The 13,977-nt window shown below is 42.1% G+C and overlaps 6 protein-coding genes across 6 annotated transcripts; all 6 read left to right on the forward strand.

The window, feature by feature from the left end:
- Positions 1 to 36: 36 nt before the first annotated feature.
- NEHOM01_0817 (coatomer subunit beta') lies at positions 37 to 2,271 on the forward strand (the record flags this gene model as incomplete). Its single annotated transcript, XM_051489695.1, has 1 exon — positions 37 to 2,271. One exon carries the CDS (start codon positions 37 to 39, stop codon positions 2,269 to 2,271), a length of 2,235 nt encoding a protein of 744 aa, XP_051345655.1.
- A 133-nt stretch (positions 2,272 to 2,404) lies between these two features.
- NEHOM01_0818 (uncharacterized protein) lies at positions 2,405 to 4,912 on the forward strand (the record flags this gene model as incomplete). The annotated part of the gene is made up of 1 exon (XM_051489696.1): positions 2,405 to 4,912. The coding sequence occupies one exon, from the start codon at positions 2,405 to 2,407 to the stop codon at positions 4,910 to 4,912; it is 2,508 nt and encodes an 835-aa protein (XP_051345656.1).
- A 257-nt stretch (positions 4,913 to 5,169) lies between these two features.
- NEHOM01_0819 (uncharacterized protein) lies at positions 5,170 to 6,627 on the forward strand (the record flags this gene model as incomplete). Its single annotated transcript, XM_051489697.1, has 1 exon — positions 5,170 to 6,627. One exon carries the CDS (start codon positions 5,170 to 5,172, stop codon positions 6,625 to 6,627), a length of 1,458 nt encoding a protein of 485 aa, XP_051345657.1.
- A 627-nt stretch (positions 6,628 to 7,254) lies between these two features.
- On the forward strand, positions 7,255 to 8,817 carry NEHOM01_0820 (ATP-dependent RNA helicase DDX3X; the record flags this gene model as incomplete). The annotated part of the gene is made up of 1 exon (XM_051489698.1): positions 7,255 to 8,817. The coding sequence occupies one exon, from the start codon at positions 7,255 to 7,257 to the stop codon at positions 8,815 to 8,817; it is 1,563 nt and encodes a 520-aa protein (XP_051345658.1).
- A 549-nt stretch (positions 8,818 to 9,366) lies between these two features.
- NEHOM01_0821 (uncharacterized protein) lies at positions 9,367 to 11,274 on the forward strand (the record flags this gene model as incomplete). Its single annotated transcript, XM_051489699.1, has 1 exon — positions 9,367 to 11,274. One exon carries the CDS (start codon positions 9,367 to 9,369, stop codon positions 11,272 to 11,274), a length of 1,908 nt encoding a protein of 635 aa, XP_051345659.1.
- A 464-nt stretch (positions 11,275 to 11,738) lies between these two features.
- Positions 11,739 to 13,733, forward strand: NEHOM01_0822 (uncharacterized protein; the record flags this gene model as incomplete). Its single annotated transcript, XM_051489700.1, has 1 exon — positions 11,739 to 13,733. One exon carries the CDS (start codon positions 11,739 to 11,741, stop codon positions 13,731 to 13,733), a length of 1,995 nt encoding a protein of 664 aa, XP_051345660.1.
- Between the last annotated feature and the right edge of the window lie 244 nt (positions 13,734 to 13,977).

Here is a 13,977-nt window from a genome sequence, read left to right on the forward strand (position 1 = left end):
ACAATCTATATATACCACTAGTATTATTTTAATTTCATGGACGACGTCATAGCCGGAAGATTTGAGAAAGCACGTGTTAAACACATTGCCGTTCATAAGAAGGAGCCTTTGGCCTTGATTGCGATTTATAATGGAGATTTTGAGTTGTGGAATACAGTTAGTATGTCTTTAGTTAAATCTGGCTCGATTGGTGAGATACCTCTACGTGCCTGTGCCTTTTTAGAAGAAGCCGATGCCTTTCTACTAGGTTCTGATGATGGAATGCTTCGTTTGTACAGTTTAGATGCTTTTGAACTTAAACATACAATAACAGCCCATCGTGATTTTATTCGTGGACTTGCAGTTCATCCAACTCTACCCTATGTAGCTTCCTCTTCTGATGATAATACGATTAAGCTTTGGGACTATTCAAAAGGTCTAACTCCTATTAGAACTCTAACTGGACATACACACTTTGTTATGTCGATTGATTTTTCATTAAGAGATTCACGATTATTACTATCAGTTGGTTTAGATCATAATGCTCGCTTATGGAATATTGAAACGGGTGTATCAACTATTCTGGAAGATCCAAAATCTGCTTTGAATGCTTGTGCCTTTGTAGCCGATCGATTTGCGGTTGCTGGTGGTGATGATGGCCGCTTGCATATTTGGGATACAACTACTCATGCTTTGATTACTAGTGTAGCTGCTCATAATGGGCCAATTACGGGTATTGCTAAGAGTATTGGTCAGTTTGTTACGGCTGGTGAAGATGGAGCTGTTCGGGAGTGGCCGGGAACTCGGTTTAGACCGCAAGCACCTACTGCGGCTCGATTACGCCGGCTTTGGACAGTAGCTTGTGGGGCGCCTGGGAGTTTACTAGCTGGTGGAGATGAAGGTTTGGCCTTTGTGCGTCGACCGGCTCCGGCTCCTTTGTTCTCGTTTATGGGGATTGGTAATTCGAACTATTTACGGACCGGCCCGAGTGCTGCTAGAATGGTGATTGTTGAGGACTCAACGCTTAAACAAGTTCGAGTGGGCGGTTCTGGGAGTATGCCTGATATTACAGCTAATGATGCCGTATCAATTAGTGCTGGCCCGGCTAAAGTCTTAACTACTCTATCTTATATTCCGGAACGAGTGGCTATCTCCACTAGTGGGCGATATTTAGCCGTTGAAAGTGAAGAAACCGTGCATATTCATACTTTACTTGGCTTCTTACTCCAGATATCAGTGCCAGGTACACATCCAATATGGACGGGTCCGGAAGACTTCATAGTCGTACATGCTGGTCGGGTTGAGCAGTATACTGAGTTTGTCTTAGTCGGGGCTGTAGATACGGGTTTAGATGAACCGATTAGGGCGATACAGAGTATGTCTTATGGGGACTGGCTGATAAGCACTGAATCGGGTCGGTCTTATATTATGGGTGATGAAGGATGTCTAGTGGATCAGACTGATGATGCCATTGGTGCTCATTTACATGGCGATGTGCAAGTGCTGATTTGGCCTCGACGGATTGAGATGAGAATGTTAAATGAACGAGTGCAGTGTCCCATTAAGGTTAATTCCTGGTGTGCTGAGAAAGGAGCATTGTTTATATCAACGGGCATGGAGATAGTTTATTTCGCTATACCAGAGGATATACTGCCTAAGGTCTTACGTCCAACTGAACTAACTGGTGCGCCAACTCGTGGTGTTCTTATGGGTGTAACTGATCGACTTTGGGTGATTAATGGAGGTAAAATTGAAGGAATCAAAGTGCCTTGGGATCTTTTGGAGTTTGAAGCGGCGGCTCTAGATGGCGCGTGTATTAGTGACTTACCGACTGGTTATGAAGCGGCGGCTGTTCGGTTTTTAGTTGGCCAAGGCCGCTTAGAGGCAGCACTGGCACTTTCTAATGATTCAACTCAACGTTATGAACTCCTGGTGCAAATGGGCCGATTAGAGGAGGCAGAAGCAGCAGCTACATCAGGGGCAGAACGAGCTCGATTGGCCGATCTGTATGTAGCTCAAGGCAAGTTAAAGCGAGCGGCTAAAGTAGCTGCTGAGTCTGGTGTTCTAACGAGCGATACACTTCTATTGGCAGCACTGTGTAATGATGAGGAAATGCTAAGTAAGACTGCGCAAGAAGCAGCTAAAGCCGGACGGACATTGGAAGCCCTGGCTGGAGCCTATCGAGCGGGAGATGAAAATCTGTGTCGGCAACTTCTAGTTGGAACTCCTTTTATTGAACTGTTTGATCGGACGCGTGCTAGTGCAGGTCCTATTAGTACTAAACGGTCGTAAAGTAGTAGGTTCAAGCAATAAATGCAACTTAGCAATAAACAATTGTCTATCAACCTTATTCTAATCAAAATTTATAAATCTGATAAATGTAATCATGTATCATAAAGGACTGAGGTGCAAATTCTTTATGAATATGCGACAGATAGTGGTTGTGCTTTGGTCTACGCTGTTATTCCGAGTCTGTGTGGCTTCAAGTAGTCCAGAAAGTAACAAGGAGTCTTTGTCCAAATCAAAGTCTCTGGCCAAGTCAGAAGCTAAAGAAGATTCTAGTGAAAGTCCGATAGGAAATGGTCTTGCTGAGTATTCTGAAGATATTCTTGCTCGTTCGGGTGAAGATAAGGTTGATAATGGTGTTGAAGAAAGTGTTGATGATGGTGTTGATGGTGGTGTTGAAGAGCCAAATACTGGAATGGTTGATGAATCGACCGAATCTACTCCGCCTCCCAAAACTATTGTCTCCTTAAAGAACGCACCGGGCAATACCATTATACCTTTCGTGGGCAAGGCAGATACGATCAGCCCGCCTTTGCCAGCTATAACCGTTAAGCAGATGGCTGGGGCTTGGTCACTTATTATGTTGGAAACCCAGCAAAGTATTGATGACTTGGAAAAGAAACGACAAGATGATTACTCACGCGATCCTGAGGCGTTTATTGACTACCACGGCGTAAAGATAGCTATTTGGTATATTGCTAAAGACTATCCTGACTTGAACACTGCTTCTTCTCAAAAAACAGATAATACTCCCAAACCCGATCTACATCCTTTGGATATTCCTAAGGTTATAAACCCCCCTTCAGCTTCTGGAAACGAATCAATCCGAGCCAATAGTCCTGAGCGCTACCCACAAATAACTCCACTTCCCCCCCTAGAGCTCTCTGAAACTGAGTCTTCGACTGGCTCTTTAACTCCACCGCCTCCTCTAGACTCTTTGCCGCAACATGATTCAGCATACGACTCCTTAGTGGGTCCTTCAACTCAATCTTTAATTAATGCGGCACTCCCCTCTATAAGCACGCCTTCACTCATTCCCCGACGCGAAAAGTCCCGGTCAACTCATAACAGGCCTCCCGCCGAATTCAATCCTACCGCTGATGATCCGATGGACTCAGTCCAAGTAATCCAATACCCTTGGGAAAATGCCACCAAAACCTCCAAAATTCCGCGAATTCAGCCCATTCACCGTCCTCCAGCATCAAAAGCCCAAAAGGAGACCCAATCAAAGATTAAGCCCAAGCTAAAAGAACGAAACAAAGCCAAGTCTCGATCAAAAAAGGATAACGAGCCCTTTCACCAGCCAGAATTAGACCCTGAAGTAGTAACCCAACTAAAAGATATTCATATGCCTTTCGCGACTATTGACCGAATGAAGCAGAATAAGATTCCTCTCAATCAAACGGCGGGTGCCACTCCCAAAGAACTTCAGGAGGTCAAGCAAAACCTCCGGAGCATCTCAGGGGCTCAACATATATCTCCTGCCGCTCTTGAGGCTTTAAGAGAGGCGGCTGCTATATCTCAGTCTTACAAACCCAACAAAGACACTCAATCCAGTCCCGGTTCTAATATTAACTCATCCGAAGAAAACATTGTTGAACCCGACTCTGACTCTCATTCCTACACCCAGTCTGAATCCGAATCTCAGCACTCCGACTCCTACGGCCACTCCGGCACCAATACTAACCCCAGCACCTCCCGCACAAGCACACCCGAATACCTCTCTCCCGAACTCAATGGATCTAATGAGTCCTCTGAATCCGGTGAGTCTATTGAACGTATTGAACCCAATGAATCCAGCAAATCCGACGAACCCAATGAATCCAGTAAATCCGATGAACCCAATGAATCCAGTAAATCCGACGACCCCAATGAATCCAGCAAATCCGACGAACCCAATGAATCCAGTAAATCCGACGAACCCAATGAATCCAGCAAATCCGACGAACCCAATGAATCCAGCAAATCCGACGAGCCTAATGAATCCAGTAAATCCGATGAACCCAATGAATCCAGCAAATCCGACGAACCCAATGAAGAAAACGAGCAAACTAAAACCAGTACTAACCCATTCGAAAACACCACCGTTATGCCTACAACCCCTGAACCAGACCCCAGCACTCCGAGCAAAGGCCCAACTGATTCTAGCCAAGACTACCAGGACCTTATTGTCGTTGAATCACCCAACCCAAGCGAGCCCTATGCCTTTATCCGCCAGCCCACCGGCCATGAATACCACATTGTTAAGGACTACCAATACCTCCAAGAATATCTTAAGAAAAGACCCGCAAACAGCAACGAAACACCCAAACTACATGGATTTATTATCCTTGGTCCCGTCTATGAACCATCCGAAAATCCAACTCGCGAACTAACTGCCTACAAAACAGCCGACCCTATTGATTATGCTATTTCCATCTGCTACAAATGCACCAGCAAATACATCAACCAATTAGGATCCCTATCCGAACAACTCGGAAGCACAATCAGTCTCCACCGCATCCCAGGCTCCATGCCCATTACCCTGTCTGATATTCTTACCCACTGTCCCAACTGCGCCCATTTGTTAAACGACTCATCCAAGCATGCGTGCATTAAGGCTCTCCAATCTGGCCACCCCATGCTTCTTTGGGACGCTATCCAATAAATAGTTCAGGCGCAACTTTAACCCTATTAAAATTCACAAACTACCACCACAATCAAATCAAATCAAAAACTATCGCATTATTCAACAAAATCCAACCAAATACCAACTCAACCTAATACCAACTCAACTCAACCAAATACTAACTAAACTCAACCTAATACTAACTCAACTCAACCCAATACCAACTAAACCCAACTCAATCTAATCTAACCCAATACTAAACCCAATAATACTAACCCAATGCCATTTTTTCTTTTATGGCTGTGTATTGTGAAGTACTTAAGTTAAACTTCCAATTGCACGAAGAATCAGCTGTTTTCTCAGTTGATGTTATAAAACGAGGGAACGGCTTCCTAGTGGCCACTGCCGGTGGTGACAGTGCTGTTCGCTTATGGGAGTATATCTATCAACCCTCTCAGCCACCACAAACACCCCAATCATTTGTTTATCGTACAGCTACTTCAGTTGGAGCTCATTTAAAGCACTTAGCTACACTAGGCAAACATCGTGGCAGTGTGAATTGTGTCCGATTTAGTCCTGATGGCCAGTACTTAGCCTCTGGTGGTGATACTGGTTCAGTTTTTCTCTGGCCTCTTGATCAAGTTCTTAACTCCACTTTAGAAGGCGAAGACCTTCTCTTTCCAGGCGATCCTTGTACAATTCGACCCCCTGATGGCTCAGACATATACGACCTGCAATGGCACAAGGGAAGTATTATCTGCGGTACTTCCAAAGGCCGTTTAGAGTCCTATCTCCCAACCCCACGTTCCACCAGCACTAAATCCACCACTACTCCCACTAACACTACTACTACTAATGTTAATAACACTGCTAATGGCACTACTACTAATACTAACACTACTACTAACACTACTACTACTCCCACTACTGCTAATAACACCACTACTCCCACTAATAACACAACCACTAACACAACCCAGCCGGATGTCCAAGTTGATGCCACTCCTACTTCTACTACTTCTACTACTACACCCAGCTCAATCTCTACTAACTCAATCTCTACTAACCCAATTCCACCCAACCACATCACTACTAACTCAATCACTACTAACCCTATCTCTACTAACTCAACTACACCTAACCCCTCTAAACCCAAACCCCAGTCGACTACTAAATCAGTTCGTCTTATCTCTCCCCATCCAGACTCAGGACTGACTTGTCGCCGTATCCTTAATCGTAAAGCTCATAGTGATATTATTCAAGGCATTGCCGTCACTGATAAAGCTATTGCTTCTTTTGGTAATGATCGTAAAATCAAAATCTTTACTGATAATGGCAAGCTAATCAAAAAATTCAACAAAAAGTCCCTACTAACTACCACCCATACACACTTCTTCCGCCGACTAACTTTTGATGACCAAGAAACCCTCTATGCCCCAGCAGCTACCTACTTAGGATCACCCGCTCTTCTTCTCTTCCAACCACCCAACTATACTCTCTCGGCCGCACTTGGTCCTTTCTCCTCATCACCCGGCAATGTTCTAGCCACTACTGCTCTTCTATTTGTTACAGCCGGCCGATCCGTCTATGTCTTCACTCGACCACGCCCCCATACACTTCTTCTCCGAGTACTTGATTGCGCCTTCCTTCCAATTACCGATCTAACCATCCTCTCCCAATCCCCCACCCAATCATCCCTTCTCCTCTCCTCCTCTGATGGTTTCCTCACCCAACTAACCATCATCCTAGACTAACCCAATACTTCCTATAACGTATAACTTGTTACTTATTACGTATAACTTATTTACTTATTACGTATAACTTATTTACTTATCTCAATTCATAATCCCAACCCAATTACTATTGGCTTATCTCAATTCATAATACCATGTCAAAATGGGAAACAAGCACTTTTCAACTCACTCCCACCTCACTCCCACCTCAATACCAACTCAACTCAATATATTACTTCTTTTGATTTCCTATAAACAAACTTCAATAAACTAACTCCAATATCGCCTTCTGAATATCGCACCCCTAACCCAATCCCATCATCCTATTACTTATCTTGACCAGACCATAAAACTACAATGATTTATTGATTTCACCATTATTTATACTTTATACTCCTGATGACGTCATCAAGCACAAATAAGATCTTATTCCGTATAACCAACTATCTTCATTGAGTTAAGTTTAGATTGAGTTTGGTTGGGTTGGGTTATGATAAGTTAAGTTGGTATTAAGTTAGTATTAAGTTGGTATTGGGTTAGTAGTAACTTAACTCAACCCAACCAAACACAACACAATCTAACACAAACTAATCTAAATCTTATCTAATGTGTAAGGCAATATAACTAAATTTTTTGTATTATCCACATATGAATAAGCACCATACACTTTCTCTAACTAATAAGCAAAATAGAACAGATGAAGATAATCTTGAGATTAAAGAATCAGACGTAAAAGTCAAAACTAAATGCCATCCCTACCATCCAATCACTCAATTCAAAGGATTATTGATAGATAGAAAGATACTTAAGAATATGGATGATAAAGGAATCCACTTACCTACTTTAGTCCAGAAGTACGTTATTCCTCTAGCCTTATCTCAAGAAGACTTACTTACTTGTGCTCCAACCGGTATGGGTAAAACTCTAGCCTTTCTAGTTCCAACCGTTAATTCCTTATCTGCCGGTCGATCTAGAAGAGGACATGGACCGACTCGTCGGGCTATTCGTGCACTTATTCTAACTCCTACTCGTGAACTAGCTATGCAAATCTTCAAAGACTGTCAAATGCTCTCTGAAGGTCTAGATATTGTTTCAGCTATGGCTTATGGTGGTCCAGAGAATAGAAGGGATCAAGTTTCTGCTTTAAGAAGAGGAGCAGATGTACTAATAGGTACTCCTGGTCGTTTACAGGACTTTCTTAATGATCATGTTATAGATTTAAGTGCCGTTGAGATTCTTGTTTTTGATGAGGCAGATAGGATGTTAGATATGGGTTTTGAAAAGCAAATTAGAATGTTATTGACTGGTCTTGGCCATATGTCTCGTCAGACTATGATGTTTTCAGCTACCTTCCCTGAGAGTGTGCAGCAAATAGCCCAAGACTTCTTCCAAAGAGCCCATTCAGAAGTACATATAGGCCATGGTCCTTTAGAGAATATAACGCAAGAACTAATCTATACTGAAGGTCCTGATTTGAAATGTACTTTCCGTAATGATCGTTTATTAGAACTCTTAGCTGGTTTAGGCCACCAAGTAGGTCCACGAGTTGTTCCCGTGGAGATAGAAAGAGAAAAACCAGCTCGACTAACTTGGAAACGACCTAGTCCAGTAGTAGTGACTAAACCAGCTGCAGTAACAAGTACTCGACTTGATTTACCCAAGGTAGTTATCTTTGTAGAGAAGAAGATGCAATGCCGGGACTTAACTGAGTTTCTGCATCGGAAAGGTATTCCTTGTATTAGTATTCATGGCGATAAGCAGCAACAGGAAAGAGAAGCAGCTTTACAGAAGTTTAAGAGTGGGGAAATACCTATTTTAGTGGCCACTTCTATTGTAGCCCGGGGTTTAGATATTCCCGGGATAGAGTTAGTTGTTAATTATATGTTGCCTAATGACATTAAGGATTATGTCCATCGTATTGGTCGAACGGGTCGAGCAGGGAAGAAGGGAAGATCAGTGACTTTTATTTCTCGTGATGATCAGGCCCAAGCTGGTGCTTTAGTGGATATTTTGAAGAAGGCTAATCAGCCGGTGCCAGGGTTCTTAGCTGACTTAGTGGCGGCCCGTTCGCGACCCCGGGTGTCTAATGGGTCCTTTAAACGGCGCGAGGAGAAGAGTGAGCCGCAAAACGTAAGAGAAACTCCACGGATTCTTCCGGAAGCCTTAGATAAACTAGAAGACAATCTCTCCTGGGAGAATGAAATCTCCTAATCTGCCTCAGCCACTGCTGTTGTTTTAGACGGGTTAGTTAGATCTTACCCCATTATAAAATAAAAATGAAATCCAGGACTAACCATTTCCAGTTGTTGCTTGCTTAGGATTAGTTTTAATTTAAATTAGCATATAGTATATAGTATTGAGTTGAGTTAATATTGAGTTGAGTTGAGTTATGTTATGTTAATATTGAGTTGAGTTAAGTTAGTATTGAGTTGAGTTAAGATAAGTTGTGATATGTATTAAATTGTGATATGATAAGATATGTATTAGATTAAGTTAAGTTGTGATATAGTTCTATGTTAGGTTAAGATATGATAAGTTAAGATAGGTTAAGATAAGATATGTATTAGATTGGGTTAAGTTAAGATATGATAAGATAGATTAAGATATGGGTTTATGTTATGTATTAAATTAAGTTATGTTATGTTAAGTTGTGATATGGTTTTATGATATGTACTAAGTTAAGTTAAGTTAATAGTTGGTTGGGATGGGATGGGATGGGTTAAACCAATTAGTGGAGATTTTGACTTTCCTTATTGGGTTATGGTGTTTATAGTTGTGATTGGGGTGGGAGAGGTAGAAATGTATGCTCAGATAAAAAGAGGCAGGATAGTTGGTTTGTTGCTTGGTTTGTGCTTGGTGGCCCTAAACTGGCCAGAAGGGTTGGTAACAGCTAACGATAAACGGTTGGTTGGAGAGCCACCGACATTGAATGAGTTGGCGGAGTTGTACTTTTTGTGGGCGGAGCGGGCTTTAGAAGAACATAAGCGTAGTTTTGGTGAACAACCTAACGTACACAACCCAACATCAACTCAATATTTAAAGTCTGAGTTTTATACTGAGTTAGGGTTTAAACAGCAAGATTTAGATCGTGTTAAGCAAGTGGCTACTCTGATTAAGATTTTATGTAAAACAGATAGTACTAACTCTGGTAATTTAGCTCAAACGTTTGATATTAAGGATGTGCCGGATATTCTTAGACTATATGTTGCTTTAACTGAGCACCCTTCCGTTGATCAGATAGATGTTGATCCGAGACAGAAGAACTTTGTTGAGAATCTGGCCCAGTGCGTTTATACTGCGATTGATCCGGATTATCTTTGTGATTTGGAAAAGATAAGCTTAAAATCAGAAACATATGCTGAGTTGATTGGTCCGGCTCCAAATGAAGAAGATTCGCTTAAGCTTATACGCAAACCAACTCTTATTCAGAACAATGAAGATTTGGCTGCAGTGCGTGACTGTCCCTTGCGCAACCATATTCATCCGCTGAATACAACCCTCTTTTTCCATGGTCTTAATTGCATTTATGAAGATGAAACAAAGACATTCGTTATACTTAGACACACGCCAGAGAACGAACTTAAGCCGACCACTGGGTTGATCAATCGAATTGGCCGATATGTTTTCACTACTGCGGTCCGATTGAGATATGCCCCTAGTGATGTATACACTATAATGGCGACTGATAAGAACCTAGAGACTCTAATGCAAGTATTGGAGTCAAGCCCATTCTGTCCTAATGGTCGTATAGCGTTTAAACGGCATGAGAACAAAGACATAGAGACTTTTAAAGGTTACCAAGCGACCAAGAGACAAAAAGAAAGGGCAGAGAAGATGCTTAAGGCGGATTTATCGCTAGGTACGGCCATTGGTATGGTGCTTGTAATATATGGCCAATCTATATATAAAATGTGGTTAGCTCTGATCGCTCCGCAGATCTTGCTAATGTATGTACTGCCTAGTAGTATAGTAGTGCTTGGGACAGTCTGTTCTCTAGTCTTTTTCCGCTATATTAAGCCTTCAGCTACCGATCCAACCAAACTCACAACTTGGCAAAGGTATGCTTTTGCTTTACTGGTCAGCGCCGCGATCATTGGATTATCAGCCGTTCTTATGTATTTTATTAATACCAGCACAGGTGAGCTATCTTTATTCAATGTTATAGTATTGGGCTACCAAATACTAGCACCAGTTTCTATTATTATCAGCATTGCCATGCAAATGCTGCCCAACCAAAGATGGCCAAAATTGAACCATTATTCTTACTGGTTACTCTATGCTCTATCGTTTTTATTAGCAATCGCTATACCATCTCTCTCTTTTTGTGGCTTGGCACTTACGGCTCGCATGCTCCTTCAAACGCACATTCTGACCGTATCCAGTACTCTCTTTAGTGTTGGCGCTCTTATTAATGTTTTTGGTCCTTGGCTTGATGAAGATAGAGAAAAGCACACAGCGGAACCATTTGATAGAGCAGTACAAGCTCGCATGCTTAAGTTAGCAGTAGCAGGATTTGTAATGATTATTACCATCGGCTTGGCAGTTTGGGTATCCAATAATTACAACTTACTAGCCAATAACATTGCTGATATCAAAGATTATAATTTACTCGATTCATTGATCGCAAAACTTACCGGCCAACCAGCTCAAACTCTACTACCAGCATAATTTCTTCCAATCAAACTCCATTTAGTCTTATCTTCGAAGCCAGAGTCTTTTACTGTTAGCCAGACATTCAAAATTCAAAATTCACAACTAGCAATCACCTTTGAAGACCAATTTAAGTGTGAAGAGGATTTGAGGGCAAAAAGACTGAACTACAAGAGCTGAACGATGTATAATTTATTCCACAGACCGGCAGTGGCATTATAAATTGCCATATAGTCAAGAAATCTTCACTGATGTTAGATAGAGCACATCAATAAAATTTGGGCGTAGCACAACTTAATTCAACACAACACAACTCAACACAATACTAACTCATACTATGGTATAGATAAGATACAGAAAGTTTGGAGACTTTATTATTCACATATGTATTGAAGCTGAATATAGTTAAAATAATTTCCCAATTAGGAAATTTCCTATTTAGGAAATTAAATATAAAGTCAAATCATTAGTTCAAATCAACAATGCAAGAACAAAAGAGAAGAAACAACATCCAATTGATTAGCTTACTGATTAGCTTATGTTTGTTTGTCTTAAACCAGCAAGAAGTAGTTGCAAGCAGTGGCTACGCGGAAATAGGAGCAGCAACAAGTGGATATGCGAAAATAGAAGATGCAAGCGATGACTACGCGAAAATAGGAGATGAAAGCGGGGACTACACGGAAATAGGAGATGCAACAAATAGACCCACGCAAATTGCAACAAATAGACCCACGCAAACTGCAACAGATGAATACGCGCAAATAGTACGAAAACCGCCGACATTGGAAGACTTGGCAGAGCTTCACTTTTTGTGGGCCGAGCGGGCTTTAGAAGGCTATAAGAGGGGTGGAGTTAGCCAGTCCAGTGCATATGCGGCGTCGGCAGGCCAGTATTTAACGTCTGGTTTTTATAACGACTTAGGATTTCAGCCAGAAGATCTAGATCGAGTTAAGGAGGTGGCTAGGCGGATTCAGATTTTATTCCAAACTGATGGTCTTAGTCAACAAAGAGCGATTAGATTAGTTACTGTTGATGTTGTACCAGACATTATGAGGCTATACAATATATTAAGTAAGCACCCCGAGACTGGACAAGTAAGCATTCATCCGGAACATAAGGTCTTTATTGAAAATCTCGCGCAGGCTCTCTACATGGCAGCTACTTCGGAAAACCTTGATGAGTTGGAAATGGCCGGGTTAGAACTAGAAACGCGAGGGATATTAACAAAGCTCTTTCTAACTGATGACAAAGTACTTGAACGGATACGCAAACCCACCATTGTTCACAGCATCGAAGATCTTACAGTTGTGCGCAAATGTCCATTGATTGATTACATTCACCCCATTAACACATTGCTCTACCAACACGGCCTCAGTTGTATATATGAGGCCGACAAAAAGACATTCGTTATAGTTAAGCACGCCTCTGCTAAGGAGGAGAGCTATACCATCTCGAATATTGTCGCAGATGGAAATTGTGTTTTTGAAACGGCCGCTCGCTTAAGACACGCCCCTAGTGGGCCATACATTCTAATGTGCAGTGAGGCAAACAATGAGATCCTAATGGAGTTAATGGGGGGGAACCAATTATTTCCTAATGGCTGCATAACGTTTCGGCGCCATCCCAATACAACTATAGAGACAATCAAGGACTATCGCGAGTTTAAGGACCAGGAACGAAAGGCAATGGAGAGAAAGGAAGCTCACAATTCCATCCGATCGGGATTCCTTGGCATGTTTGTGTTGAGTCTCGTAGAATGTCAGTCTCTAGCTGTTATATTTGCCCACTGCTTTGCAACACCCGCCTTACTAGTAAATCTAGTCCCCATCAGCATAGTAGTGTGCGGATTAGTAACCTCGCTTATACTTATCTTCTTCATCAAGCCTTCTATTCTTAAGCCACTATCAACTCAAACCTGGCAATACTGTCTCTATGGACTAATACTAACATCGGCATTAGCCGGTCTACTGATAATTTTTGGAGTCAACGTGGCTGCCCAGTGTATGGCCGAAAAGATAGCATGGAGCGATGCCATTATAACTCTAACGTACCAAGCAGTGACAATAATCACAGCTATTGGGTGCATTATCTGTCGGGCCGTGCTTAACAAACGCGCATCAAACATATCGCGCCATTCTTCCTGGCCACTTTATACTCTATCGGTTTTACTGGCTGCTGTTGTGCCACTTTTGGTTGTTCTTGGCTTTACAGAGCAAGCGCGTCTGCTTCTGAACTCACACATTCTAATCGTATCGGCCATTCTGTTTAGTATTGGTGCTCTTATGTACGGTTTCGGGTGCTGGTTTGACAAGAATCCTAAACTACATCTAAGCCGACGAATCAAGATGTTCAGACTAGTATGTGTATTCGTGATAGTAGGACTTACAATTGGTCTTGCGGTCTGGACAGCCAATAGTTCCAACTTGTTAGCAACAGGCATTGCCGGAGCCCCAACCAACCACCCAATCGGCTCTTAATTTAGAAAACCATCACAACCACTCCACTAAAGCATGTGTATCTTCTGTGTATTACTAAAGATACCAGATTGAATAAACAATATTTATTACATTGAGATGGTATTATGTTGATATTGCACTGTGGTGTTTTTTGATACTAACCCAATCCCAACTTACTACCAACCCAACTCAACTCAACTCAACCCAACTTACTACCAACCCAACTCAACTCAACTCAACCCAACTTACTACCAACCCAACTCAA

The sequence above is a fragment of the Nematocida homosporus genome, assembly GCF_024244095.1.
Source record: "Nematocida homosporus strain JUm1504 chromosome Unknown 4451, whole genome shotgun sequence".
Classification (NCBI taxonomy): Eukaryota; Fungi; Microsporidia; genus Nematocida; species Nematocida homosporus.